General features: G+C 52.3%; 1 protein-coding gene across 1 annotated transcript in view; it reads right to left on the reverse strand.

The window, feature by feature from the left end:
* CACNG4 (calcium voltage-gated channel auxiliary subunit gamma 4) overlaps window positions 1-17,677 on the reverse strand; it is a 56,909-nt gene extending 39,232 nt beyond the window's left edge. Inside the window, exon 1 of the mRNA XM_053569146.1 lies at window positions 17,225-17,677. Coding sequence (XP_053425121.1) covers window positions 17,225-17,444 — 220 coding nt within the window. The 5' untranslated portion in view covers window positions 17,445-17,677. The remainder of the gene's footprint in view (window positions 1-17,224) is intronic.
* Between the last annotated feature and the right edge of the window lie 9,355 nt (window positions 17,678-27,032).

The following is a 27,032-nucleotide window of genomic DNA, read 5'->3' on the forward strand; positions in this document are numbered from 1 at the left end:
TGCCCGCCTCCTCTGAGAAGCCTGTTGTGCCAGCCCAGCCCACAGCCAGTGCCTGGCGACCCCTGGGATGCACCTGTGAGGCAGGTCCTGCCCTTTGCATCCTCCTCTGGCACTGTGGCCCTGGGTTCTACCCCACACCCTCTCCTGTTTTTAGCACAGCACTGGAGAGGCCTCAAAACAGGCTTTGGAGCCAGAGACATTGGAGCAGATGCTGGTGGGTGTCACAGTCTGGCTAGTCTCCCACCAGAGAAGTGTCACTCATGCTGCGATGTGATGACGAGGCAAACTCTGAAAAGCCTGGACGGAAGAGATTTTCAGTACGTCACAGCTACCACGGTGACCAACTGGGGGGTGTTATAGCTGAACGAAGAGAATGGAATCTGAAGCCAGACAGCCTGGGTTTGAACCTGACTTCAGCACTTGTTGGCTCTGGGGTCTCGGGCAAGATCCTTAACCTCTGTGTATCTCTATTTCCCCATCTACACAATGGAAGCAGTGACAGCACCTGCCTCCCCTGTGTGACTGAAGATAAAGCAAGTTCACATATATATAAAGGGTTCAGGGAAGACCCTGGAACACAGTAAGAGCCATAGCAAGTGTCAGCTCTTGTTCTGTACTAATGCACCTGATTAAATTATGGTTAATTAATTAAATAGCATGAACTCCTCACTGTTATGAAAATAACATGAGCTATATGGAAAGTTCTTGAGATCATGCATATTGCATTTGGTTGACAGTGAGTGCTCAGTAGACATTTACTCTTATTTTTAAATGATTCATAATTATGGATCTTAAACAGAGAAGTGAGCACAAGAGCTTGGGATGGATAAACAGCTAAGGGGAGAGGGAGCGTGCAGGGCCAGCCCGGGCTCCTTCCTGCTTATGGGCAACTCAAAGGCTGGCCCTGATAAGTGGGGAGGAAGAGTCTCCTTTGGGGCTCTGGACCCAGCACCTTCATGGTGCTTGGCACAAAGGCTTGTGCATTTGAAGCCAGAAACAATCTGGAGAAAGTAACCAGGTTTTTTTAAAAAATAAAAAGGTAAATTTCATTCCCTTTCCTCCAGAACTGGGAAGACTGAAGAAGGACGTAACTGCTTCTCAGAATACGAAGGGCTTTTAAGGGCCAGGGATGAGTGGTTTGTTTTCAGCTCCGGGAAACACTGAACAAGAAGACAGGGACAGACGTTACTATCGGAAGCACAGTGAATTTGATTAAATTTAAAGAATAATGTTCTAGTCCAAGATTTGAGAATCTCAGCTGGAGGGTGCTGGTCTTGTGCCCTGTGTCCCTCCATATGTGTTCAACTTGCACCTTTACCTGAACTATGCACCTCTAAAAGTGGCATTCTCGGCACCTGGTGACAAGGACTCGGGGGAGCTGATACTTTTGCATCAATAGGCATTTGCAGAGTCAACTGACTCACTGCCACCAAGAGCAAGGGATCATTTCAGGGGGGCAGTAGAAACTGTCTTTCCTCCAGTATTCATGATCCGAAGACTTTTCTGAAGAATTTACACAAACGGAATTGGCAATGGAAAATTTTTGAAACCGAAGAATCTTTTATTTTAAAGAGTTTAAGGATTTTGGGTGCAATGAAGCATGTACTTAAACTTGCCACAGGGAGATCTCTCAGGGAAGAAAAAAATAAAAAGAAAGCATCTTCTGTTCAAACTTCATTGTATTCATATTTTAAGATATCTTGGCCAGGCTGGCTCAGGCAAAAAAATTCTCCCTAGGGAACTTCTTACGACACAGCTTTTCTATAAAGTACTTAGTTTTACATACGTGATAAAAGTTTATAAGGGAATATATCCGGGTTTTATTTGGTTTTCACTTACTTTTGTGGTCAGTTTTGGCACTTTTGTTGTATGAGATGGAGTTCTAGGGACGGAAACCCAATGCGTAAATTGTGCTGATAGGAAATAAAGATTCAACTGTGGATGGCTCTCAAAGGCTTTGATCCAGGAATCAATTTGGTTATAAGTCAGAGGTAGCCCTGTAGTATGCTGCTGGCAAGAAGTGAGTGGGCGGGTGCCTGGGTGTACATTCCTAGATTCAGTCAAGAATAAAGACAGCAAACACCTTCACTGGTGAATGGGGGGGCACATTCATTCATTCACCCATCTGGAGACTGGGCCTGGGATTCTTTTCATCAGGCTTATATTATTCCCCTTCAACATCACAAAACATTCGAAAAAGATAAAGGATGAAATGACTCACTCCCGGGTTTCCACGACCACCCGTTTAACAGTTTGGTAAATTTCCTTCCAGTATTTTTGCCCAACCATCACCATAGTCACATCTATTTTATACCAGATGATCTTTAAAGGTTCTACATCTGTGGGTTTTTGACTCACTCAATTTGCTATTTAATAGAATTCTCCTCATGTTTAATAACCCTCCTAATAATCGCAGAGTTAAAATAATACATTTTTATCTAGGAAATGCCTCGAGAACTTTCAAAAGGCCTTCGTGAACAGGAGGCAGGAGAGGGCTGGTGTGGCTTAAGTACAGCTGCCTTGAAAGGAAAAGGGGAAGAAATAATTAGAAATATGAGGAAGAAAGAAAGGAGAGAAAGGGAGAAGACAGGAGGGAAGAAGGCACCGGGGATTACAGAAAAGGCGGACTTGTGTGGCTGAGGGCTGGCCAGGTGTGTGTGGTGACAAGGACAGCAGGAATGGCAGCCACCCCAGGAGGGACCCCTGGGACACATCAGAAACAGTCACCAACTGACTCTTTGATTGGCCTGACTCTGCCCTAAAAACTGACCAGTATGAGAGTGTGGATGGGCCTGAGGCCAGCAGGCAACTCTCGAGAGACTGACCCTGGGGCCAAAGCCACAGGCCACAAGTGGCCATCAAGCTAGACGATGGGAGACCTTCCAAACAGTTAAGCAAAAGGGGCCTCTCTACCCACCAGGCATCTGGCCTTGACTCACACTCTGAAATCTGTGGGCAGAAAGACAACCAAAGCCATTTTTCATGCAAGAGGAGTTGGACATCAGGAAAAATCAGAGCCCCTTTGTATGACATGCCAAACTGCTGAAGCGAGAAAATGTCTCAGGCGAGGGCTCAGATGCGAGCCGAGGACAGCGTGCTCGCCCTGGGGAACCTGGGCCGTCAATGTGCACTTGTTATCAGGGCTTTTCAGAGCTGAGGGCCGGAAGCAAGTGTGGCGCGCCCTCCCCCTGCCGCATGTTAATGATGAGCTGGTGACTCGGCCTTGGCCGGACTGTCTGGCCCCTGGAAGGGAGCCTGGGTGTCCTGAAATGTCCTCGGGGAATGTTTGGGGACCCGTGTTCTTGTCGTTGCATGAGGTTTGGTGTGTGGGCTGGGGGTGAAGAGGGCAGGAGGATCCCTCCTGAGAGAGAAGAGCCCTCTCAGACGCAGCCTCACGCTGGGCCCCTTCCCTGTCCCCACGTGCAGTGTGTTCTTGGGGTTGGCTGATGAGAAGAACCACCAGGCACTGAACGTTTTTTACTCCATCCCTACGCTGAGCACTTGCATATTTTATCTGGACTCCTTCCAGCAAATCAGCATGGAAAGGCGCATAACAGGGTGCACAGAGCACCCAGACTCAGGGGTGCCATGACTGGCTAGTAGGGACAGAGCCTGGGTTCAAACCCTGACTCACTCTGGGCGCTGGGCCCTGCACCACCCGGTCCTGCCTCCTTTCCAGTCCAAGAGCTGCTGTTTATTTTAAGCCTGTGGTGAGACAGATGTGCATGGGGCCCCACATGTATTTTCCCTTTGATTCGCCTGACTCTGCCCTAATGAGATGGACAGTCTTGTTAAAGCACCTGGGAGGGGTCCCTGCCATCCAGGGTGTGTCTGAGGCTTCCCTCTCCCCTCCGCCATTCCTCCTGCTGGCACCCCAGAGCCTCCAGAACCAGACAGTGTGTGCGTGCCTGGGGTCTTCTGTACCCACCACATCCAGTCTGAAGCCAAGCAATCAGCAGGGGTCCCCTAAATGCCTGGCCCTGAGGGTGGCTCTTAGAAAAAGCAAGAGAGGATCGGCACCTATAGCACAGTGGTTACTGCGCCAGCCACACACACGAGGGTGGCGGTTCGAACCCGGTCCAGGCCAGCAAAACAACAATGACAACTGCAACAAAAAATAGCTGGGCATTTTGGTGGGTGCCTGTAGTCCCAGCTACTTGGGAGGCTGAGGCAGGAGAATCGCTTAAGCCCAGGAGTTCGAGGTTGCTGTAAGCTGTGACGCCACTGCACTCTACCACGGGTGACACAGTGGGACTCTGTCTCAAAAAAAAAAAAAAAAAAAGAAAAGAAAAGAAAAAGCAAGAGGGAGGTGAGGTCTGGTTTCAGCTTCCTCCCTCCCGGGCCAGCTTTCTTACTCGTCTCCTGATCAGTCTTCTCAGGGTAGAACAGGGTCCCCAGAACCAGCTGGTCTGGTATGAAATAAAAATACGGGTTCTTTGGTCCAAAAATGATAAAAAATTTCCAGACAGTGATAGCACAGCATGAAGTGAGCTGGGGCCTTCCAAGCGCAGGGCTCTGTGTGACTGCACAAGTCCCAGCCCTGGTGACACCTGTCATCTTAGATCCTTTGCACATGACATATGACCAGGGTCTGGGCATTTCTAGAGCATCCCTCCTCCAACTTCTTGAGCGCCAACACTTCAGCAATCTGGGCTCCAGTGCCCCCTGGGTTGCCTCTTGTGCCCACAACAACAATAATTCCATTGCCTGGTCTGAACCCTGAGATTTGGTTCAGAAAATACACTGCCACGGTGCCGTTTGTCCCACGAGGCAACCCAAAGCACTCAGCCTTGACAGTCTGGTGGCTCATCACAGGGAATGGTGTCCACCCATCCAGCAGGTGAATCCTACATTGAGCCCCCAGCCCGGCCTGCGCCCTGTAGACAGGCGTGCGCTGTTACCACTTCATCTAAAGCTAAGCTCCCTTCTTTTGTTCTGGGTCTTGGGAAACAGCTCCACTGTCCAGTTAGGCTGGCTGGGCTCGGGGCATCTTTCCAGCTTCCTGCCTCTCTCACCTGCCTTCCCCCAGCCCCACACCCTGAAGTCTTTGGAATCCACCCGTTCTTGTTGGACATCCAACAGCTATGGCCTCCTCAGCACCACTGCCTCAGCTCAGCCCCTCCCCGTTGCACTCCGGGGACAACCACAGTGGCCTCTTGGAAGATCTCTAGGCTCCAACCTAACTGCCCCACGGAGGAGTCTCAGCATAAACCCCTCAACGCTGCCTACTGCGTGTAGAATTGAGTCACCTCTCGAACTGGGAAGGGAAGGCCCTTTGTGCAGCTCCCCCAGACATCAAAGACAGCTCTCCAAATGACAGCCACCCACTGTGCACTTTCCATGGCAATCTCACTTCTTCTTTGGGACCTTCTAGTAGGGTGGTGGTGGTGGTGAGTCTATCATATCTCCATGTTGCCCATGAGAAAACTGAGGCACAGAGAAACTGAGGACAGGGTCACAGATCCAGCAGAGGGTGCAGGAGGACCCGCCCCACCCTGTCCTATTAACTGTCAGATGCTGCCTTCCAACTCCCTTCCGCACAGCGGGGCTCCAGGGGGAGATGTCAGAGGGCAGGGTGGAGCTAGAGCTTGGGGCACCGGTTATTAGGGAATGAATGACCTTATGCAGCCTCTCTGAAGGGTGTGTGGCTGGGGGATGACAGGCTCTGGTTTATATTTTCCATGGTCTTCCTGGCTGTGTGTGGAGAGAGCTGGCAGTGGGGAGGGGAGGCAGGCCAGACACTGCTTTTGGGCACTGGGGCGAGATGGCAGGGCTGGGTGGGGTGAGGTGAAGAGAAGGGGAGGGCAAGGGTGGAGTGGGCCCCGGAGGTAGAGCCCTGCATGGAGAGGGTGCAAGGAACCCTCGGGGCGTGTCACTGGAAAGGGATTCTCCCTCTGCCTCTGCAGTGGTCAGCACTGTGCTGGGCGCTAGCAGGCTCACTTTTCCTGTGGGATGGTCTAGTGACTGACCAGGTGAGGGAGGAAGGGGGAGATGCTCTCCAAATGAGATCACGCCAGCCGGTAGCACAGCCTCCTGGGCCCAGGCTACTACGAGCAAGCTCATCCTTGCCAAGGTGTCAGAGGGAAAAGAGGCCAAAGCCAAGAGTGCTTCCAAGAAACAAGCCTGAAGTCACCATCTCCTCTGAGTCCCTCTGTGGCAGCACAGCCACTGTGCTGCTCACAGCACTTCTCAAATGTCCTCTGGTTGGAAATTCACATGACCCTGCGGTTGGTGGGGGGGGTGGAGCAGAGAGGAATGGAAGATGCAGGGAGGGAGGAGAAAGGATGAATGAAGAGAAGAGAGAGGGAAGCTAGAGGGAAGGACGGAGGAGGAAAGAGGAGGGCTGGAGGATGCAGAGAGGACGCAGGGTTGGAGGTCAGAGGAAGGGATGGAGGAGAGAAGGGTGGAGGGAGGAGAAAGGAGAAGAGAGGGAGGAGGGAGGGGATGGAGGGGGAAGGGATTGAGGCAGGAGGAAGGGATGATGGAAGCTGAGGGAAGTAGAGAGAGGAGGGAGGAGAGCTGTAGGGAGGAGGGAGAAGTGATGGAGGAGAAGGGAAGGGAAGTGGGTAGAGGGAGAAGGGAGGGAAGGGCAGGTATTATTTGCCAGTGTGACAGCAGAGAAACAGAGGTTTCAGGAGGATAAGGCACACGCCAAAGTCTATCCAGGTGGCCAGTGGCAGATCAGGACCAGGCCACAGGTCCCCTGACTCCTATTCTGCCGGTTTTCATACCCTGGCACTGTCCTCCCATGTCTTGGGCCTTATCCTGCCATGCGGGGAGCTCACAGCTGCAGCCTCATGCTCGCAGCAGCAGGTGTCGGTAAGTGTTGGTGCGATGCGTGGACTGAGCTACACCTGCCCTCCCTCAGCTCTGTCTTCTGTCTCTGGGCAGCAATATGGGCCCCAAGGCTACTGGAAGCTCCCCAGTTCCTTTTGGCCTCTTCAGGGCCATGCTAGGGTACTCGGCAGGCTTGCCACACCCTAAAATGTTACACTGGGCACACACTGCCCTGGACTCTGCATGGTGCTGGCCCCTATTTCAGTTCCTGATTGACAGCCTCAGCCATTCAGAGAGGTCCTGCCCCTGAGAAGTGATGAGCGGCACCAGGGTCCCCACTGGGGGAGGCTCAGCTTCCTCCTTTCTTGGACCCTGGAGGTCAGTGTGCTGACATGGGCTTTGCTCAGGTTGGCTCCAGAGTTTGGGCAACTTATTTCTCTGGGAAAACTTCCAAGGTTCAGGAAACATGGAAAAAGGAGAGAGTGATGAAATGTTTTGAACATTTACAAGGTGCCAGGCACTAGAACGGAGAATTTTGCACATTTTCTAATAAGCTTTCTCAACAAAAGGGTTGATTCAGTGATGCCCCGGCTTTACAATGAAGGAACTGGAGTTCAGAGAGGTTAGGCAATTTGTCTGAATACACACCACTCACAAGTGGCACAGCCCTGACTCAAATCCGGGTCCCTGCAACTTCAGGGCTGGCCATTGGATGCTAATGCTTCCATGTGGACCAATGGGGGGCAGAGACAGTGAGCTGGGACAAGCATCTAGTCCTTGGCCGTGTCCCTGGGGCCAGGAGGAGACAGAGTCTGGTGGTGGGTGGGCCAAGGAGACTGATGATTTTTAGATATTTGGTTTTTCCTAGGCCTTATCTGAGGCTTGAGTCCACCCACCTTGGCCTTGGCCTTTCCATATTCTCTTTCAGAAATGGGGCGATGTGGAGACAAGGGAGGACAGCAGAGCAGCATTGCTGAGCCTCTATGGGCTGGATGTGGTGAATGCAGACTCTGCTCTGGTCTGCAGCCCTGGGGGTGGGGTGTCAGGGTAGGAGAAGAGCAGCTTCAGTTAGAATCCAGAGCCCTCCCAGGCCAGGTGCAGTGAAGCCATGGGGACATGGACATTTGAAAGACCCAAGAAAAGAGCTGGGGCTGGCTCCACAGAGGATGCTGGCTTGAAGGATGGAGAGACATCTTGGGAGGGGGTGGACGTGGGATCCCACACCAGGATGAGTGGTCCTGATACTTTAGGGCAGAAGACACACTCGGAGGATTCTTTGGACCCAATTACCTCTCTGTCTCTTGGATCCCAGCATGACTCCAGGGAAGTTTGGTGGGGGTGGGGGGTGGGGTGGGGTTGAGGACATGGTGCCAAGGATAGCATGACGGTGCCCTCTACCCTGCTCTGGAGCCCACTGGAGGGCCCAGTCTGTGGGGATGGTACTGTCTACTGTGCAAAGACCTGAGAGCTTCCCTAGAAGGGTCCCCTGTGAATGTGGGGGGCAGCTAAGTCCCTTCTCTGGCACCACCTCACTGGACACATCCCACTTACCCCCAGGAGCCTCGTGGAATGCAGGTGCCAGGGACAGCAGGGACAGTGCCCTTTCCACCCAGAGATGTCCTCACAAACACTCTGCAGGTGTGCGCTGGGTCCTTTCCCATTTGCTGCCTCATTACCCATTTTCTAGACACATGGACAACAGCTCAGAGAGGGTAACTAACCTGCCCAAAGCTACACAGCTCCCTGGCAAAATGGGGATTTGAACGCAAGGTGTCTGATTCCCAAACTTGGCCTCTTTCCCCTGCCTCATGCTGCCTTTTCCATGGAGTCCCTTTTACTGTGATAGAATGTCCTTTGATGTCCCTTGTATAAAGGACATCATTTCTTCCAGGCCTCTGCATCAGAAAGAGCCGAGCTTCTCTTATGAAATATTTCCCTTTCATTATATGTACTTTGTGAAACTTCTGTCTGGTCATTCCCTTCTCTTTGTCCTGGCCCCCAGGACACTCAGAGACAAATCTGTAGCCTCCCTCAGCCACCACCCCCTGGCTGGGCCGCAGGTTTGCACACACTAATGGGACTCTTTCACCACCTTATTCTCCTACTTTTATTTTTACATCCACCCCAGCCCCTTGCTTCTTTTATTATTTATCTTATCCCTTTCTTCCTTTTTTTCTTTTATGGTTGAAGCAGGAAGAACAGAGTAAAATCATGGGATGCAATTTTCCCAGCTTTGAAAAGTTTTTCAAATGAAGAAATTGATATTGGGCTGCGCCTGTGGCTCAAAGGAGGAGGGCGCTGGCCCCATATACTGGAGGTGGTGGGTTCAAACCCAGCCCCAGCCAAAAACTGAAAAGAAAAAAAAAAGAAATTGATATGTTAGGGAAAAAGGCCTTCTTCATCTGTTACCATGACCTGAATTGCAGTTCAGAAAAGAGGGTCTCATGTGAGAATCGGGGGTGGGGGGGTGCTTGGGGCCCCTCCCTGGGGGTCAGAACCAGTTTGCTCCCTTTTTGAAGCTGTCCTCACATCCCTGGGGGACGGCAAGAATGTACTTGCCGAGGGAGAGGCTGTTTCTATGACAGTGTGTGCAGGATAACCCCAACTCAGGACACCGGTTGTAGGGGCAATGAGCGTGGCACAGAGGGACCGGCAGGAGTGAGTTTGTCTTCATTCTGCACTTTTTTGTTGCTGTCCCATGTTATGGTGGCTGGTTGATGTCCAACCTTGGCCCAGGCACCTGCCCAAGGGGAGACAATATGGGGGATGGAGCCCTAACCGGGCAGCCCCACATCCACTTCTGCACCTGGCTCTGTGGCTAACAAGCCCTATGACCTTGGCTAAGTCACTCTGCCTTGCTGGTCCTGAGTTTCCTTGGCCTTGCAATGTAAGGATGGGACTGTATCAGCAGTTCTCAGCCCCAGCACCGACGTGTGCTGGGCGCTGCAGGCCGGGCAAGTATTGTTATTAATATCGGATCGAGCCAGCACCTGAAGCAGACACCAGGTCATCTCGATAATAGGATTGCAGCCCCTTATTTGTGTTAAAAATGCTTTCTTGAAAGGTTGAAATGAGTGGTGTTTCTGGCAGCTCCCAGGAATTGGGCTTTCCCACTCTGCCCTCTGTTGAGCTAAATGACGCTTTCCCCGAGACTCATGTTTCTTCACAGGGGCAATTGTGTCCCCCACCTCAGGGACATGTGGCAACGTCTGAAGACATTTTTGGTTGTCAGGCCTGAAGGACGAGTGCCACTGGGGCATTGGTTCCTACATCACACCAACTATCCCCCACAGTGAAGAATGGTCCTGCCCAAACCTCAGCAGAGAGACCTGTCCAGTGGTAAGGGGCAGCTGATGATGGACCCATACCCCCTGGGGCTACCTCGAGAGATCATGGCACTCCTGAGTTCCATGCCCCCTGGAACTTTCTGGTCTACATTTGAGTGTCAGGTAATAGTAACAGAATCTGGGAACCCCCCACGAGGTCAGTAACCCTTGATTTTCTTCCCCACAATCACTCCTTCTCCCTTACCCCCTTGGGATGTGGTGCCACCACCTGACATAGCCCCCACACCTGGACAGTCTCCCTTCATTCCTTGCTCCCCTTCCAGTCTTCCCTCCCACTTCTCCCGTGTCTGCTGCTGCTGTTCAGCCCTGGTCTGCAGTCTGGTCACCTACAGCCACGTCCAGCTGTGTCTCCTCTTGGCCCCACTGCCACTTGGATTCTCCACTCTCCACGTGTAGCTGGAGGGTCTTCTAAAAACATAGCTCAGAGTACTTTCCCCACCTGTTTGACCCCCCACAGCAGAAGTCTCGTGTAAAATCACACAGGCCCTCGCCCTGGTCCTGACCTCAGAACCTCCCTGGAGCCAGCTCCCAGGCTCTTCCCTGACTGGGGGACCTTGGCTTGCTTCCTCCTCTTTCTGGAAGGTTTTCCTTCAGCTCTTTTTTTGTGGCTTAGGTTTAGGTTTAAACACAAGCTTCCTTAATAGCTCTTCCTGATCCCTCCACTGCTGGCAGTGGCTCTCCCCAACCCCTCGGTGCACACACCCCTGCTCTGCTTTCATCATGAACCCAGTCAACACCAGGAAGTGCCTGTGCAAATGTCAGTCCCAGAGGAACAGGGACCTGTCTGTCCTGTCCACAGCTGTGACCTGGAGGCTCACATGTCTAACATGGACCAGGTGCTCAATGAGCAGGTACTGAATGGATGAATGAATGAGTAGAAATGCGCCTGGCAGGCAGGTCACTTACATCCCACTCATGTCTCAGGAGAGGAAAAGCTGAAAACCACTGAACTCAGTAATCTCGAAAGCTCTTCCAGCTGGAGAAAACCCTCTCCATGTGCATGAACCTTCAATAAGACCAAATTGAACCAGATTCAGCATGGAAGCTATGCATGGGGACTCTCTGGGGCTTGGGTGGCAGAAAGTCAGAGATGGGAGGAAACCTCCAGGCCAGCCGGGCTCCATTTTCAAATGAGGAGACAGAGAGGCCCACCAGGCTGTCTTCTGAGCACACTGCTGCTCCAGTCTTGCTGGGCTGTTCTTTGTCTCCCTCCCTTCTGAGACCCTGGAGCAGGTGACCTGAGCCCCCTTCTTATTAGATATTATACTTCTGGGACTATGTTCTGGAAACCCTCAGAGTTTGAGCCATCTGTGGAGACTGGTATAGAGGATTTGTTTTGAAGACCTGCTGATTTTCCTACTGAGCCTTTCAGAAGCCCCGACATGGGGCTCCTCCAAAGCTGGCTCAGAGGGGGCACCATCAAGTCAGTTCCCAGCCTGGGGTCCACTTAAACCAGCAGTTCTCAACCTGTGGGTTGTGACCCCTTTGGGGGTCGGCCGACCCTTTCACAGGGATCACCTAAAACCATCACATACACCCCGTACAAATACAGATGTATGAAAATAATTTTATGGTTGGGGGTCACCACAACATGAAGAACTGTATTAAAGGGTCATGGCATTAGGAAGGTTGAGAACCTCTGACTTAGATGCTTGGCTTCTTGTCACTAAGTCAACTAGCTCCAGAAGAGAGAAAGGAATAAAGAATAGAGGAGGGAAGAAAAGAGATGGAGAGTAGACCATTAAGAGAAGACAGATCTGGGGCGGCGCCTGTGGCTCAGTCGGTAGGGCACCGGCCCCATATACCGAGGGTGGCGGGTTCAAGCCTGGCCCCGGCCAAACTGCAACCAAAGGATAGCCGGGCGTTGTGGCAGGCGCCTGTGGTCCCAGCTACTCTGGAGGCTGAGGCAAGAGAATCGCTTGAGCCCAGGAGTTGGAGGTTGCTGTGAGCTGTGTGAGGCCATGGCACTCTACCGAGGGCCATAAAGTGAGACTCTGTCTCTACAAAAAAAAAAAAAAAAAAAAGAAGACAGATCTGAGAAGGGACCTCCAGGGCCCCATCCAGAACCACTGGAGAGTGAGCACCAATTATGGAGCAGGGATAGGAAGGGGGAACACTCCTGTTATGGACTTCATGTTTGTATCCCTCCCAAGTCATATGTTGAAGGCTCAATCCTCAATGTGAACAATGGTATTTGCAGACAGGACTTTGGGAAGTAATTAGGTTTAGATGAGGTTGTGAGGGTAGTAGAAGTGTCCTCATGATGAAATCCGTGCCCTTAGAAGAGACCAAAGAGCCAGTCCCCTCTCTCTCCATAAAATAAGCACACAGCAAGAAGATGGCCATCTGCAAGCCAGAAAGAGAGCCCTCATCAGGAACTGAATCAGTCGGCACTTTGATCTTGGACTTCACAGCCTCCAGAACTATGACAAATAAATATCTGTTGTTTAAGCCACCGAGTCTACCATATTTTATAATGTTGTCCTGCGCTGACTTGTAACAATCCCTCCCCTTACCTGACCCTTCCCAAATTTGTGTAAAATAAAGATTGAAATGAAGAATTACCCCTGAGCAGTGGAAAGAAGGGCTCATATGATCAACCTCAGCTGTGATCCGGGCAGTGGAAGGTAATACTCGGGAGCGGTAGACATCTTAATCCTCATTTTCTACACCTATAAAAGCAGATAATTATTATTTACCTTGAAGAGTTGTTGGCAATTACATGAACTAATGTGAGTATTGCATGAAGGTCTTTAATAAGTGATGGCTGTTACATGTCTTATTAACACCAGAGGGCAAAGGAAGGCCTGAGAGGGAAGTTACAACTTGGTGGCCCTCAGCACATGGAAACAGAGTACTGTTCTGTCATCACCTGGGCCTGAATGAACAGGCTGCTTATGGGTTACTGCAAGAGAAAATGGAAGCCAGTACAGATAGGAAAATTTCTGGCCCCATGCTGCATGTACCTAGAGTGGGTGGATCAAACCTCTCTGCATGGTCCCATGTCAGGCATGTGGTTTGAAGTTGAGCTTCCCAGGTGATCTACTCTGATAGTTCCAGGTTTGCTGGAAGAGTGAGCTCTCCACCTGTGAGCACCCGGGCAGGGCTTGGGGCAGCTGGAGCCCTCAGGGAGTGGGGCATCCATGGCTGTCCTCTCCTTCCAAACCCCAGGGTACAGTGCTAAGATTTCACTTTTCTCTGTGTGACATGGTGTGAATAAAGGGTGTACTGGTGTACAGGGTGCTGCCCAGGTGAGGAAGGTGAACATGATTGGGGGACTCTCACTTTCAGGTTCTAGAACCTTCTCTGTACCTTCCCCTGCAGTGCCCAACACAAATCTGGCACAGAGCAGGAACAGGGGCCACCCCTGGTATCAAGGCTGCCATCTTAATGCTCTGGCAGAGCTAGGTGGCGTGGGGGACATGTGAGTGGACGGGCACTGCTGAGGCTGAGATTTGCTAGAACCATTTGTTTGCCCTCCTCATGGCAGCACAGTAACTGGGTAAGCACTCCAGAGTTAGCAGCAGGTGTTGGGGGCTCAGAATGTGGTCACAGCCGCTGCCCTTTGGGCCAAGTCTCTTCTTCCTCTCTGTGTCTATGTGGGGTCTTCTGTTCCTGGCCTACAGGGTACATTCTTTGCTGTTTGTCTACATGCTTACACCCATCTAATTAAAAAATGCATTAGCGACTGAACAAATGTTGATTGATGATGCCTTTGATTGAAGAAAGATAAATCATCCCTTTCCTATGTCTTCAACCCTGGCTAGGTGTCACCAGAGACATAGAGACTGAGGTGAAGGTCTCAGGAGGAGGAAGGGCAGATGACAGGTAGCAGAGATAGGCCAGTGCAGGACACAGGAGAGAGAAAAAGAGACAGAAAGAGAAGGCAGATAGAGAGATGGAAAGAGACACAAAGACAGAGAGAGAGAGAAGAATGTGTTATGCAATTTGTGTATTGGTTGTGCATAGTCTCGCTTCTAAATGCCTTCGTGCCTCGGCCAGCCGACCTCAGAGCTGGGCTCCACTGGGCAGTCAAGTACTTCATTCTATTTTTAATGGCAACCCAGAAGCTGTTTGGGGAAAGGCAGGATGATATGGTGGGAAAGGCTTTGTAGTGAGACAAAGGCTCAAATCTGGCCCAGCTGCCCCCTACCTGGGTGCCTCTGGGCAAGTCCCCGAACCTCTCTGCACCTTGTTCTCTCATCTGCAGATGGGGGTGAAGGCAGCACCCACACAGGGCTGTCGTGGGCACACCACACAGCAATGCGCACACAAGGCTCTGCGTACTTGAGCATCGACACTTTCCAACAGAGGGGTGGGTAGAAGGGGAGACACAGCTTTGGGGGCTAGAAAGAGTCTGAGGTGAGGTCAGCCCTGCAGAAGTGGGGAGCAGCAGTCTCCACGCAGCCCTGCCAGTCTGCTTGGGCGTCTTCAGTACACCCAGGGCTGGGCTCTGATGGCCTGACATCATTTATGAGAAACAACCAGGAAACTGAATCTGCTGTGTTTGAGTTGCCAGCAAACCCTTCAGGGTTCTGCTGTTGCATCCACAGTTTTATTAGCTGCCTGCTGCAATATTTGCTCAGTTTCAGTTCCGCTTTTTCTTTTCTTTTTTTTTAATTTTGGTTTGGACATTATATTTTGGGGTACTGTGTAAGAGGACTGGTGTAATTAATGCATTTTATCCACAAACTGAACACGGAGGTAATCCTCCCTTCGCGCCCCCAGGAAGAACTGGGGTTAAAGTGTTGCTCAGGTCTCAGCCCTGACCACTTGCTGACAGGTGGAAGCTTCATAGGCGGTGCCAGACAGCTGAGAGCTGTTGCTCTCCTGATGTGCTTTTATGAGATAAACCGGCAGCTCCCACCCAGGGTGAGGGACTACCATGATGATTCTAGCCTCAACAAGGAACCTTGAACCAGCTCTCCCACCCCTGGGACCTAGGAGGATGTTCTGGCCTTCAGATCTGGCCTGGTTTGGCCCTCAGGACCCCTGAGCTTTGGGAAATGATAGAGGCAGCCCAGTTCTTTCTGTGAAGTCCCCCCAGATGGCTCCCTCTGCCAGAGGAGCCAGCTGCCCAGATCAGCTTGGGGCTCTCTTGATGAACACAGGAGTGCAAACGGCACTAAACAGCTGGCAAGATGCTAAGTGCAGCATTAATCCTAATTAGGATGAGGAATTGATAAAGAGGCTTGGCTTGCTGGAGTAGAGGAGTTAGTTCCAATTTCCTCCCGGAAACTGGAAGGCCTTGGGTCCACGTGTGCCTTCGGATGGCACGGGTGGCTTGACTGCACTGGGCAGATGGCCCCCAGTGGGGCTTGGAAGGTAGAACATGGGGGCATTGCAGCCCCTGCTCTGTATCCAACTCTGGTGCTGTGGCAGGTAGTGACGTGGGTACATTCTCCAGAGCAGAGGAGTAGGTGTTCGTGATCTGAGCAATTGCGCACCAAAAATGATATTTTTCAAAAGAAAAGAGGAGGGTGTGATCGTGGGCCCACCCGGTCCTTTGTGTGGCTGTGTTTCCCGAACTACTGACGGTGCATTTCTGCTGCCTAAAGTCTCTACTTAGCCTTGGCATTTAGCTCCAAACTGCAAACGGCAAAGCAGCCTATTTGGGAGTGGGCCTAGAAGACAGAGGTGAAAAAGATTCTGGATGAGAACAAGTGTGGCCTCGAGTGGGGGGAAGGAGGAAGTTCGACTTCGCTCAGCAGACTCAGCTTCACAAAGCCTCTGTTCAGATGGCTCAAAGCCGGCCAGAAAAGGGCTATCGCTTAAAGAGCTCCCTACAACCTCCGCCAAGATCCAACCACGCTCAACTATTTGCAGGGGCTGGCTGCAGTAAGCAAGGCTAGGTATAAGAGAGAACTTCCCCCAAAGAACTGGGGGGGGGGGCGGAGTTAACACGGGGAAAAGGTTATAAAAAGAGAGGAAACTCTGTCCGAGGATTTTTTAAAAACCAAAGGATTGCTCCGCCAACTCGCACCATCCGTACCCAATCTGAGAGCCAAACCGAGCGGCAGACCTGCGCGCGACCTAGCGGGGACAAGACGGCCCCTCCCACAGCCACCTGTTAGTGCAAGTTCCGCAGCCGGGCGGGAGGGCGCCCGGAAGGCGCTGAAGCCGAGCGCATCTCCGCGTTGGAGGCGTTGGGGGCCCCTCCCCTGGAGGGATCCGATAGCGAGGGACGCAACCTAGGGGGCAGAGGCGATCTAACCTTATCACATCTGCTACTCCGCCTCAAACCGCATCTTGGGGTCGCACGCCCTGCCCCGACGGGCGACCACGCCCCTCCCTGGCAGTCTCCACTACTCAGCTCGCCCCAGCGCTCCCAGTTTCCTGCCGAGGTCACCCCAGCTTCCCTGTCCTGGGGCCGCAACTGAGGGCTCGCTGCTTCAGTTGGGAGAGACTTGGTGGCGCTCCCCTCACTGTCCCCCCGCCCCCATCGTGCCGAGAGGAGCGGGCCCACGGCCCTGTGAAAGAAGTGGCGAGCATCAAGCTCGGGTGACCCGGCTGCCCCCCAAAGCCGCTGGAGCCAAGCCCCCACCTGCGCTCCCAGCCCTCGGCGGGGCCTGGAGCTAGCGCTGAGCGGCCCCGGCGCGCCCCGCCCCCGGCCGGCCCCGCCCCAGGATGGCCAGTTCCCATAGCAATCGCACAGACACCGGTTGCCAAGCAACCCCTCCCCCTCCTCCCTCCCCTCCTCTCCGGTCCGCTCCCCCCAAACCCCAGCCTCCTCCCGCCCCCTCGCCAACCTCCACCTCCCCCGGGGGCGCCGGCGCGGCCCCTGGGGATCGCACGGGTCCCGGGATACGCGCGCGCGTGTGAGTTTCGGCGTGTTTCATTGTGTCTGCGGGGAAGGAGGTGTGCGTGTGCGAGCGGAGAGTTTGTGGGATCGGTGTGCTGGGGAGGTCTCCTGGATGGAGGGACCGGAGCTGGTGTACAGCTGGCCGCGAGGGGACCCGCCCGCCAGCCCCGGCTCTTTGTGTCTCGCGCGGAGCCGGCGCCGCGCCCACCCCCTCCCGGCCCGCGCCCCGGGCTGTGTGCGTGTGTGTGTCTCTCTCTGTGTGCGTGTGTGTTGGGGGGAGGGCTGGGGCCGGCCGTACCTTCGATGCAGCACACCCGCCACAGCCCCGAGTGGGTGAGGTCGCCGCGGGCGCGGCGGGGCGGGGGCCCGTCGTCCATGGTCAGGTTGGTGCCGTTGCAGATGTGCGCGCTGGAGTAGAGCCAGTAGTCGGTGCCGATGGCGATGGCCATGAGCGAGAAGGCGGCGAAGGCTCCGGCCGTGGTCAGCAGCATCTGCAGCCCGCGGTCGCATCGCACCATGGTGGGCGCCTCATAGTCCGCCGCCCGCCGGCCCGGCCCGCCGCGCCCGCCCGCCCTCCTCCCTCCGCGCGCCGCTCCCGGGGCGCCGGGGCTGGGGGGCCGAGGGCCGGGGGGCGGCGCCGCGCTGCGCGCTCCGACCCCGCGCTCGGGCCGCGCCGGGGCTCAAACTCCGAGGCGCGGCAGCGAGTGCGGGCTGCCCGGGCCGCCGGTGGGCTGGCGGCGGCGGCCGGGGGCTCCTCCCTCTCGGCCCGCCCTCCCCGCTCGGCCCGCGCCTCCGCCCCGCGCCCTCCGCGCCTCCCCCGCCGCCGCCGCCGCCGCCGCGCTCCGGGCCCGCGCTCCGCTCCCGGCTCCGGCTCCCGGCTCCTCTCGGCGCCGCCCCTCGCGCCTCGGCCCCCGCCCGGCCCCGCGCTCCCCTCGCCCCCAGCCGGATTTTCTCTCCCGCTCGCCCCCCTCCACGCGCTCGCGCGCGCTCTCTTCCCTTCCCAGGATTCATTCACGTTATTAGAGCGAAGGAAGCCGAGGGAAGGGTTCCCGGTAGGACCGAAGGGAGCCGCGTCTCCTGCCACCTCTCTTACCCAACCCGGGACACCCAGCCTTCCCTTAGATGGCCCTGGGGACTCTTAAATGAGTGCAGTGTGACTGTGTGTATGTGGGGGGGGGGGAGTAAGGGGGGCGGAGAATGTCACTCCTAACCCTTGCGCAGATCTGTGCCTTTACCTGGCGATAAAGGTAAAGGCGTGAGTGTGGGAATAAGTGTTGGGGGCAGATTTCCAGAAGTCCCAGATGTGGGTCACAGCTGGGAGACACTGCAAGCCAACCCAGCCTGCGAATACCCACCTCCCAACTCAGGTGGCTCCTGCCTGGCTAGCTCTTCCAGATTCCCTGACTTTGGGGTTGAGGGAGAAGGGAGCTGTCAGTGAGAGGAGTTTTCGGGAGAACAGAGGATCTCCGCTTTCTAGAGGGGTGGCAAGGTTAGCATCGAAGATGGGGCTGTCTCGTCAGTGATCACACTGCTGGCGGGACATTACGCTAGAGTCCAGGAACACCCATGTTGTATGAGGTTCGAATGTTGCAGTCCCCAGCCGTTTCCCTCCTCCATATCCTCGTTTCCTTTAGCCTTCGCTGTACTGGAGCTTCGCTGGTTTTCCCTCACCTCCTCCCCTTGTTGCCAGCCTCTGCCCCAAGCCCTGCTGGCTTCACTTAATTGCCTTTGCTGCTGGCCGGGTCCCAACCTAGGCAAACTCCCTTCTTCTGGGAGCTATTGCAGGCTCCTCCCCTTCAAGACCCAGCTCCAAACCCTTCCCTCCAGGAGGCTCGCAGGAGGTCCGGTGTCCTTGACTTCACAGCCCCTCTGTGGCACCTCCTTGGGCCCCTGATCCCCGGGAGTCACTGTTCTCTCCTCCACTGGATCTTGAGCCTTCCCTGTGTCTGGCATATATGATAAGTGCTAAACATGTGTTTGCAGAGCGAGGGGTGTTTCTTGCCCCTTGAAAAATTATAGTTTGATTGGAAGGAATGGATTGTATAAATAAAAGGGAAAAAACACCACAGGAAGATAACCTGAGGACCCCAGACCAGACTGGCTCTTTCAAATAGCACACGTTGGCTCTGTTTGCCTTTGGAATATCTATTCTGCCTTTCAAGTCTCAAAGGACAAAGGTTATCACCTCTTTTTAACTTTTACCCACTTGCCACCGGGTCTGGGATTCTATACACAGCAGCTGCCCAGTGTGTGTCTGAGTGGATCAGATGTGAGATGGCTTGCTCTGGCTCAGAAAAAGGCTGCCACCTTTGTCCCTAACATCCATAAGGATTAAGTCTAGGCTCTGTTCTCAGAAGCTCCCAGAAAGATGAATTGTAAGCTTTTCTTTTCTTTTTTCTCTTTCTTTCTTTCTTTCTTTCATCGAATCCTTGTTTCAAATTAAATTATAAATGGAAGTCCAAGATAAATAAACTAGGTCTCCTACCAGTTAGCCCTGTAGGTAGGAGCTGGCACTGCTCTGGTTGAATGAGGGACCCCGAGTACTGCTGCTACCCATCCACCCACACCACCTCTGCAGCCCACAGGGCACCTGGAAACATGGTGTGAAAACTGACATCTTAAGCCAGCTGCTGGCTTACTCAGGACCATCCCCTCCATCCGGTCCCGCCTGCAGCCTTCCCCAGGGACTTTGGGAGAAACAAATGGAAGTGAGTCTGATGTTCAGGGAGTGAAGAGCAGTAGCTTCCTCTAAGCTCCTATGAGATGGAGGAGATATCGCACAGGTGGCGGGACCCTCTTTCAAACAAGCAATCCTCATTTTGATCCCATGGGAGAGAAACCAGAAAACTTCATTCATCAGAGTTGCAGGTGACCAGCTATCACCTGTCCACTCTCAGAAGAGCATGCAAGAGAGTTGAGAGAGCACTGGACCAGGAGCCAAGACAGTCACCATCTGGTGCTGGCTCCAGGTCTAACTGGAAGAGTGATCTGAACAAGCCCAAACCCCCAGGAGAAAGACACTTCTTTAGCCCATCTTTCAGAGTTGTTTTGAGGGTCAAGAAGGCCTTGCACATTTCTTACACTTAGTAGCCATTTGCAGAACAAGCAGTAAATGGTCTACCGGTCTACCTTTTTTAATAGTAGAGCCTGACACCGTCTAGGGAACATATATTGCATTCATTGTTTGGTTGTCTTTAAGATTTTCGTTGTTGTTGCTGCTGCTCTGCTTTTTGTTTGTTTTAGGGACGATGTCTCCCTCTATTGCCCAGGCTGGAGTACAGTGGTGTGATCATACCTCACTGAATCCTCCAATTCTTAGGCTCAGATGATCTTCTTGCCACTGCCTCCCCAGCATCTAGGACTACAGGCATGTACCACCATGCTCAGCTAATTTTTTTTTTATTTTTATAGAGATGGGGGTCTTGCTATGTTGCCCAGGCCAGTCTGGAACTCCTGGGCTCAAGTAATCCTCACACTATGTTTCATGGAACTCCCTGACCATGCCTGGGGAATCTGAAGTGCAGAGCAATTGAGTAATTTGCTCAAGATTCCACACCTAGAGGGTTGTGGGGTCAGATCTTAGCTCAGGTCTGGGTGATTTTGAGGCCAGAGTTTTTAAAAGATGCTAAACAGGGTGGTGCCTGTGGCTCAAAGGGGTAGGGTGCCAGTCCCATATGCCAGAGGTGGCGAGTTCAAACCCAGCCCTGGCCAAAAACCACACACACACAAAGATGCTAAATAGCCTCTTGGCCATGGTCAAGCACTGCCTGGCTGTGGTGGTGTTACTACCTGTTAATTCGGGGGACCCCACTGGAGAGTTGGCAGTTTGCCCCTCTCTGAACACCCTGCTGGCAGCCACGCTTGGTCCTGAGGTGGCGAAGGTGTAGACTGTGGAGTCAAATAAGGACTTGACCGCCGGCAAAGGGAGTTGGAACAGACCCAAGACTGTCTGAGACCATTCATCATGCCTGGGTGAGCACAATTTAAATCTGGAAATTTCTGCTCAGCCGGATTAGAGAACTCTAAATGATGGTATTTAACTGCTGCCTGAGGACCCTGGAGTTTTTCCTGTGTGACACTTCCAGATTTGAGGCAGGGCTGTGTCCTTCCCTTGCTTAGGAGGAGGCTCTGGACTGGTCTTGTTCTGGAGGATCTGGACATTTGCCATCTTTTCCCAGAGAGCTGCCCAGTGTAAATGTGACTTTTCAGGGAGGGTACAAGTAGTCACATACATTATTACCTCTATGGACAGCTGAAAGGGTAGGCGTATTTGCCAGTCACTTGGACCAGTCCCCCCAATCTGGCTTATTCCACACAAGGTGGTTTCTTCCCTCCTCGCCAGATCATTTGGGTAATTGCCTCGATTCTTCACTTTATTTTGCCTGTGAAGACAGAGACTTAATGAGCTCAGAACCCTCAACAATCCCAACCCCAGGGTGCAGCGGCCCGAGCAGCTGTGGGAGAGGAACATAGCGTTAGGCCGCTTACGCTGCATAACATGCACGTCAGAGTAGCAGGGCCACGCAGGGGAGAAGGGAGAGGCCCTCCACCAGCTCCTCCAGTGAGGTCCTTCTCTGCTGCAGCTCCAAAAGCCTTTATTAAAAAGGTTTGTTTTCCCCTTTGTCCTCTAGAAATAATGACCTCTGTGCGGCAACTTTTTGTAATATCTCATTTCTGTGCCCAAAGCAGATGGCTTTGGTGATTTCAGAGGGCTTAAAGAGGGGATTTGGGGAGCCTGGGTGATATTGCAGGTGGATAGACATATAGTGATTTCAGGTTTCTTTAGCTAAAGCTGGGGGATGCGTCCCCGAAGGTGCTGGGGCCTGGCTCTGCGTGGAAGCTTATCTGCAACCCATCCAGGCTGCTCAGCATTCAAGGAGAATGCCGGAGAGTCTGGGTACTGACAGCCTTTCCCCCACCAGATTATGCACTCTGCAAGAATGACTTTCTTTTTTTCTTCAGTATTTTAGTAGGTCCCTTTGAGGGAGAGTGCAGATCAGAATATGCTACTTGGCTTTATGTATTCAAGCCTATTCCATTTCCTTTGCCTAGCATGGATAGCCCATTCATTTGGGGGGGGAGGGTTAGCTGGAGACCCACATTCTTTTCCCAGCTCAGGTGGCACACCCACTGTCTTCACCCCAGGTCAGCTCCGGGCAGTGCAGGGGAAGGGAGGCAGTGTCCACTGAGTGCCCTCTGGGTGCCAGTCACTTCATAGGCCTCATTCTAGTTAATCATAACCATTGTATAAGGTGGACACCTTTTCCCCCATTTTGTCAATGATGAACTTGGAGCTAAATAGAGTGCAAACATCTGAGCTAGAGCGTAGCCACGGTCTGTCCACTAATATATTGTACCCCACTCCCCAAAAGGTGCAGAGGCCACTCTGCCCACCTCTGCCTTCTCTCTATACTTAGCCAGATGAAATCAAGTTCAAATGACTATCAAAGTCATGTGAGAATGGAAAAGTTAAGAAAGAGCTACACCTTGGGAGCTGGGTCCGGTGGAGCAGGCTTTCTCTTTCCTGAGCAGGTAGGAGTGAGTTGGGCTGATGACAAGTTCTAAAAGCCGTCGACTTTGGGAGCTCCCTGCCTCCTTCCTCCTGGCTCCTCTGCCCCACGCTGAATTGGTGCTGACCCACAGCAGAGGGCAGAGGACTAGCCCTGGCCCAGGTGCTTTGTGGCCCCTCGGAAATACCTGTGCCTTCTCCTGTCTGTTAACCAGTCAACAACCTATGAATTGTGAGTAAAGTCCAAGGGCTTACCAAGACCCGTGCAGATCCATTTGGGGTTGTGCTAGGCAGTTGTTCTGGGCAGTCTCCTCCACTAGAGTGTGTTCCGAAACCAGCCACATTGATGGGCATATTGGTACGAACAGCCTGGCTTGGCCAAAGGTCTGGCCCAGCACGCTCAAGAGTTAGCTGGTTATTCTGAGAACATTCTTTTCAAAACACCCTACAGGACAAACAGGCCGAGAGGTTCCTTTGTCCACAGCCAGCCTCTGAAAGTGAGCCGACTGTCACAGGGTGGACAAGGACTCCAAGGAAGAAATTGTCTGCGCTCAGAGGCTGAAGCGTTTGAAATGGGGGTGTGGAGGCGGGTAGGGATGTGGTCAGGGACAGTGGATTCTTCCACGAACGTGTGTCATTTGTGCTTTTACCAAAGCACAGCTTTTCATTCCTAAAATATAACAGCCTTGTGCAGGGGCTGAAAGAAGAGGAAGCATTTTAGGTGCAACTTTGGGTCTAAGTGCCTGGCTGCTGAATGAAAGGTTTGGGTCAGGGACGGTCCTATACTCTGGCCTTCAGAACCACACCTTCCCTTTCATGTCCCGCCTCCCTGGCTCTCACCTGTCAGCTGGGGGTGGGTGTGGGTTGCTCTCGGCCCTCCTGGAGCTGTGCTTGCTGCTGGGTGGGAGGGCTCCCTTAATACTGCAGATGTCTTGCGGGATCACAGCTGTCTGTGGACTCTGCACTCTGCCTTCTCTGCCCACTGTAGTCCTGCTCATTTTATTTATTGATTGATTGATTGATTTGGTCACTGAATCACTGCTGGGTCTTTGTTGCTTTTCTCTCTAAGGCCTTTTGATGAGGTAGAAAGGGAAGATCATCAGATGCAGGCTAACCCAGCCCTCCAGTTCTGCTTTGCCATTTGCAGCTGTGTGGCCTTGGATTCGTGTCTGAACCTCTCTCTGCACCAGCAAAATGCTTGCCTCGTGGGATCGTTATGCAGATTCAAGAAGCCCAGGGAAAACATTAACGCAAATTGTCAATAGTGAATGTTTACCGGGCTCTTCAAATGTGCCAACCTCCATGATAAATGCTTTGCTGGATATGAACTCAGTTGATTTTTTCCCAAAATTCTTGGAGATAGGTGCTATTATTGAACTCACGTTACCAAAGACATAACGAAGGCCTGGGGAAGGTAAACCACGTGCCAAGAGTTGCCTGATTTGGGGTCTGGATACATGTCCCACTCTTTTTTTTTAAATTTTTTATTAAATCATAACTTTGTACATTGATGCATTTATGGGGTTCAGGGTACTGCTTCGATATACAATGTGAAATGCTGACATTGAACTAAGACATCCATCACAATAATACTCATTTCCTAATAGTTTTGAAATGTACCATTGCATCACGCACATTAAGTGAGGTTCCCCCAAATGCCTTCCCTCCTCCCACACCCACTCCTCTCTCTCTCCTCTTCCCTTCTTTCTATACATGTTCCACTCTTATAATTTCTACTTAAATACAGTACATACTAAATAAATGATGGCTTTCATTATCTTGCTCCCTGATAATTACATTTAAGTTACTTATCCTCATCTGCCAACAAGCACTGATATCACCAGACTCAAGCACCCTTTGTACTATAAACCCATTGATTTGTCCAATCCAGAAATATTGGTTTCTTTCCTCAACACGGCCTTCCTTATGGGATCATATTATCCCCTGGAAACCTATGAATGTGGGTATTTCAGGTGACAAGGACATTACTAAATCATTGCTGTCAGTTGCCAAAACTCCTCTCTTTGAATTCTCCTGTGCAGACAAGTGCAGCAATGTGTGGTTCAGGAGAGGAACCAAGGCAAGTTAAACACTTTCCCCCGTTTATAGTGGCATGGCGGCACCTGCCACCCCTGGGGAGCTGTTGTGAGATTTGAAGGTGATATCAGTGCGTGACGGACCCAGGCAAGGAGGTCTGACATCAGCAGATATCCCTCGTCCATGCACATCATTTAAAATAAATAATATTTATCGAATGAGTGAGCGATGCTCCCAGGGATATCGGGGCCTCTTGCAGGGGTAGCTGGGGTGTCTGCCCAGGAGCACCTGCTCCCTGGCCAGACTGCAGTGCACCCCAGGGCCTTCTCCGTTCTGCCTCGGCCCGAGGCAGCACCAAGCACAGAGAATTTTCAGACACTTGCATCTGGCTCTGCTCTCAGCTGAATCTGATAACACACCATTTCCAGATAAATGGGATGGGGAATAAATTGGCTTCACAGAGGAGATATTTTAAATGTTCTAGATCCTTTAAAAATTCAAGGAGAAATATTCTTTGACTGGTGCTATATCTGTGGGGAGTGCTGTCACCAGGGGGCTGGTACTGCCCGGTGACTGAGCAGCTTCTGTAACTGGCGTGAGGCCCCACGGCTGCTCTGTAGGGCAGGCTCTGTGCCTTCCTGGACCCAGCTGCTTTTGGCAACCCCTCCATACCCCAATCAACACTCTGTCATCCCAGGAGATGGGATTGTGATGGAATATGATTAATAGCAGCTCTAATTTGTTGAACAGTTACAGGTGCTGGGCACTTTATAACAAAGGTAGTGTTATTGGGCAGCACCTGTGGCTCAAAGGGATAGGGCGCTGGCCCCATATACTGGAGGTGGTGGGTTCAAACCCAGACCCGGCCAAAAATTGCAAAAAAAAAAAAAAAAAAAAAAAAAATACAAGGGTACATGTGAAACTTACTAAATGTAGAATATAAATGTCTCAACATAATAACTAAGAAAATGCCAGGAAGGCTATGTTAACCAGTGTGATGAAAATATGTCAAATGGTATATAAAACCAATGTATGGTACCCCATGATCACATTAATGTATACAGCTATGATTTAATAATAAATTAAAAATAAATAAAAAATCTTTTCTTAAAAAATAAAAAGGCAGCTCTTGTGGCTCAGTGAGTAGGGCGCCGGCTCCATATAACAAGGGTGGCAGGTTCAAACCTGGCTCCGGCCAAACTGCAACAAAAAATAGCTGGGCGTTGTGGTAGGCACCTGTGGTCCCAGCTACTCGGGAGGCTGAGGCAAGGGAATCACCTAAGCCCAAGAGCTGGAGGTTGCTATGAGCTATGACGCTATAGTACTCTACCGTGGGCAAAAAAGTGAGACTCTATCTCTAAACAAAACAAAACAAAACAAAACAAAGGTAGTGAGTGTTATTTCCATTTTAAAGATGATGCAACTGAGGCTTCAAGAAGACAAGTAACTTACTCCAGATTACAGCTAGTAAAGAAAAGAGCTAGGATTCCAGTCTAGGATTGTCTCCAGAGGACATATTCTTTCCGTAGCTCAACAGTTTTCAACACTGGATGCCCTTGACAATGACTGGGGAGATTTATGAGCGGAAATATATGCCCCACTCTCAGCTGTCCTGACACTCTGCAGTGAGCCTGGGCATCAGTATTTTTTTAAAGCTCCCAAGTGATTCCTAATGGGCAACCCAGGCAAGAACCCAGGCATAAGGCCATGATGCCTCCGACTCATGTTCTCCTTGGAAGTGTTTGGTTTTCACCAGAATTCATCACCAGCAGATATGGCCTGGCCCTGGTCACTAGCAGGGCACAGAGGGCTGGGGTCTTCTGGCATCAGTGTGGCTGGTTGTGCCCTGGGTGAGTGCAGAAAGCAGCTATTAAGCTCAAGTGACCTGGGAGATCCCGCGAGGTTCCCATTGCCATCTCTGGACCCGCTGCCGAGCTGACTCCCTCTGCCATTGGTCTGGTTGTGCTGTGCTGCCATTTTCCTGCCTTCCCCTGAGGCAGGCAGGGTATGCCCACCTGGGAGATGGAGGGAGGCTCTGGCTCTGCCCCCGGAAGCCCTCCTGGATAGGAGAGCTCAGGCACATGGGGGCCAAGCCAGCACCTTCTCCTGCACCAACCTGCCCCACTGAGAATTGTCATCAAAGAAGACTCGTAGGTCTGCTGTGGCAGACTAGTCACCACCCAGGGGTGTGGATGGGAGAGTGGGGGAGCTTTGGCATTAGACAAAGACTTTGAATGGGGAGAGGCAGGTTTGTTCTGGCTAGCACAGACCTTGGGGAGCCCTAGTCCTGTCCCAGGGGCACCCCAGAGCCAGGGAGCCCGGGCCAGGGGCTGCCAGCCTGTGGCTCCTCCTCCCTCTGCCTCGGCCAATTCCCAGCAAACCGCCCGCTGCACTTGCCAATGCAGCCAGATGCTGCTTTGGGGAAAATACCTTCTGGAGTTTGTTGTCTGAGCCCTCCCAGCTGACACCCACGGTGGAGAAGACGTGTCAGGATAAATGGAAAATCTCTTCATAAATATTTGAAAAAAGGCAAAAAGGAAAAGAAAAAAAGAACTAACCC

Source organism: Nycticebus coucang, chromosome 18 (genome assembly GCF_027406575.1).
Source record: "Nycticebus coucang isolate mNycCou1 chromosome 18, mNycCou1.pri, whole genome shotgun sequence".
Taxonomy (NCBI): domain Eukaryota; kingdom Metazoa; phylum Chordata; class Mammalia; order Primates; family Lorisidae; genus Nycticebus; species Nycticebus coucang.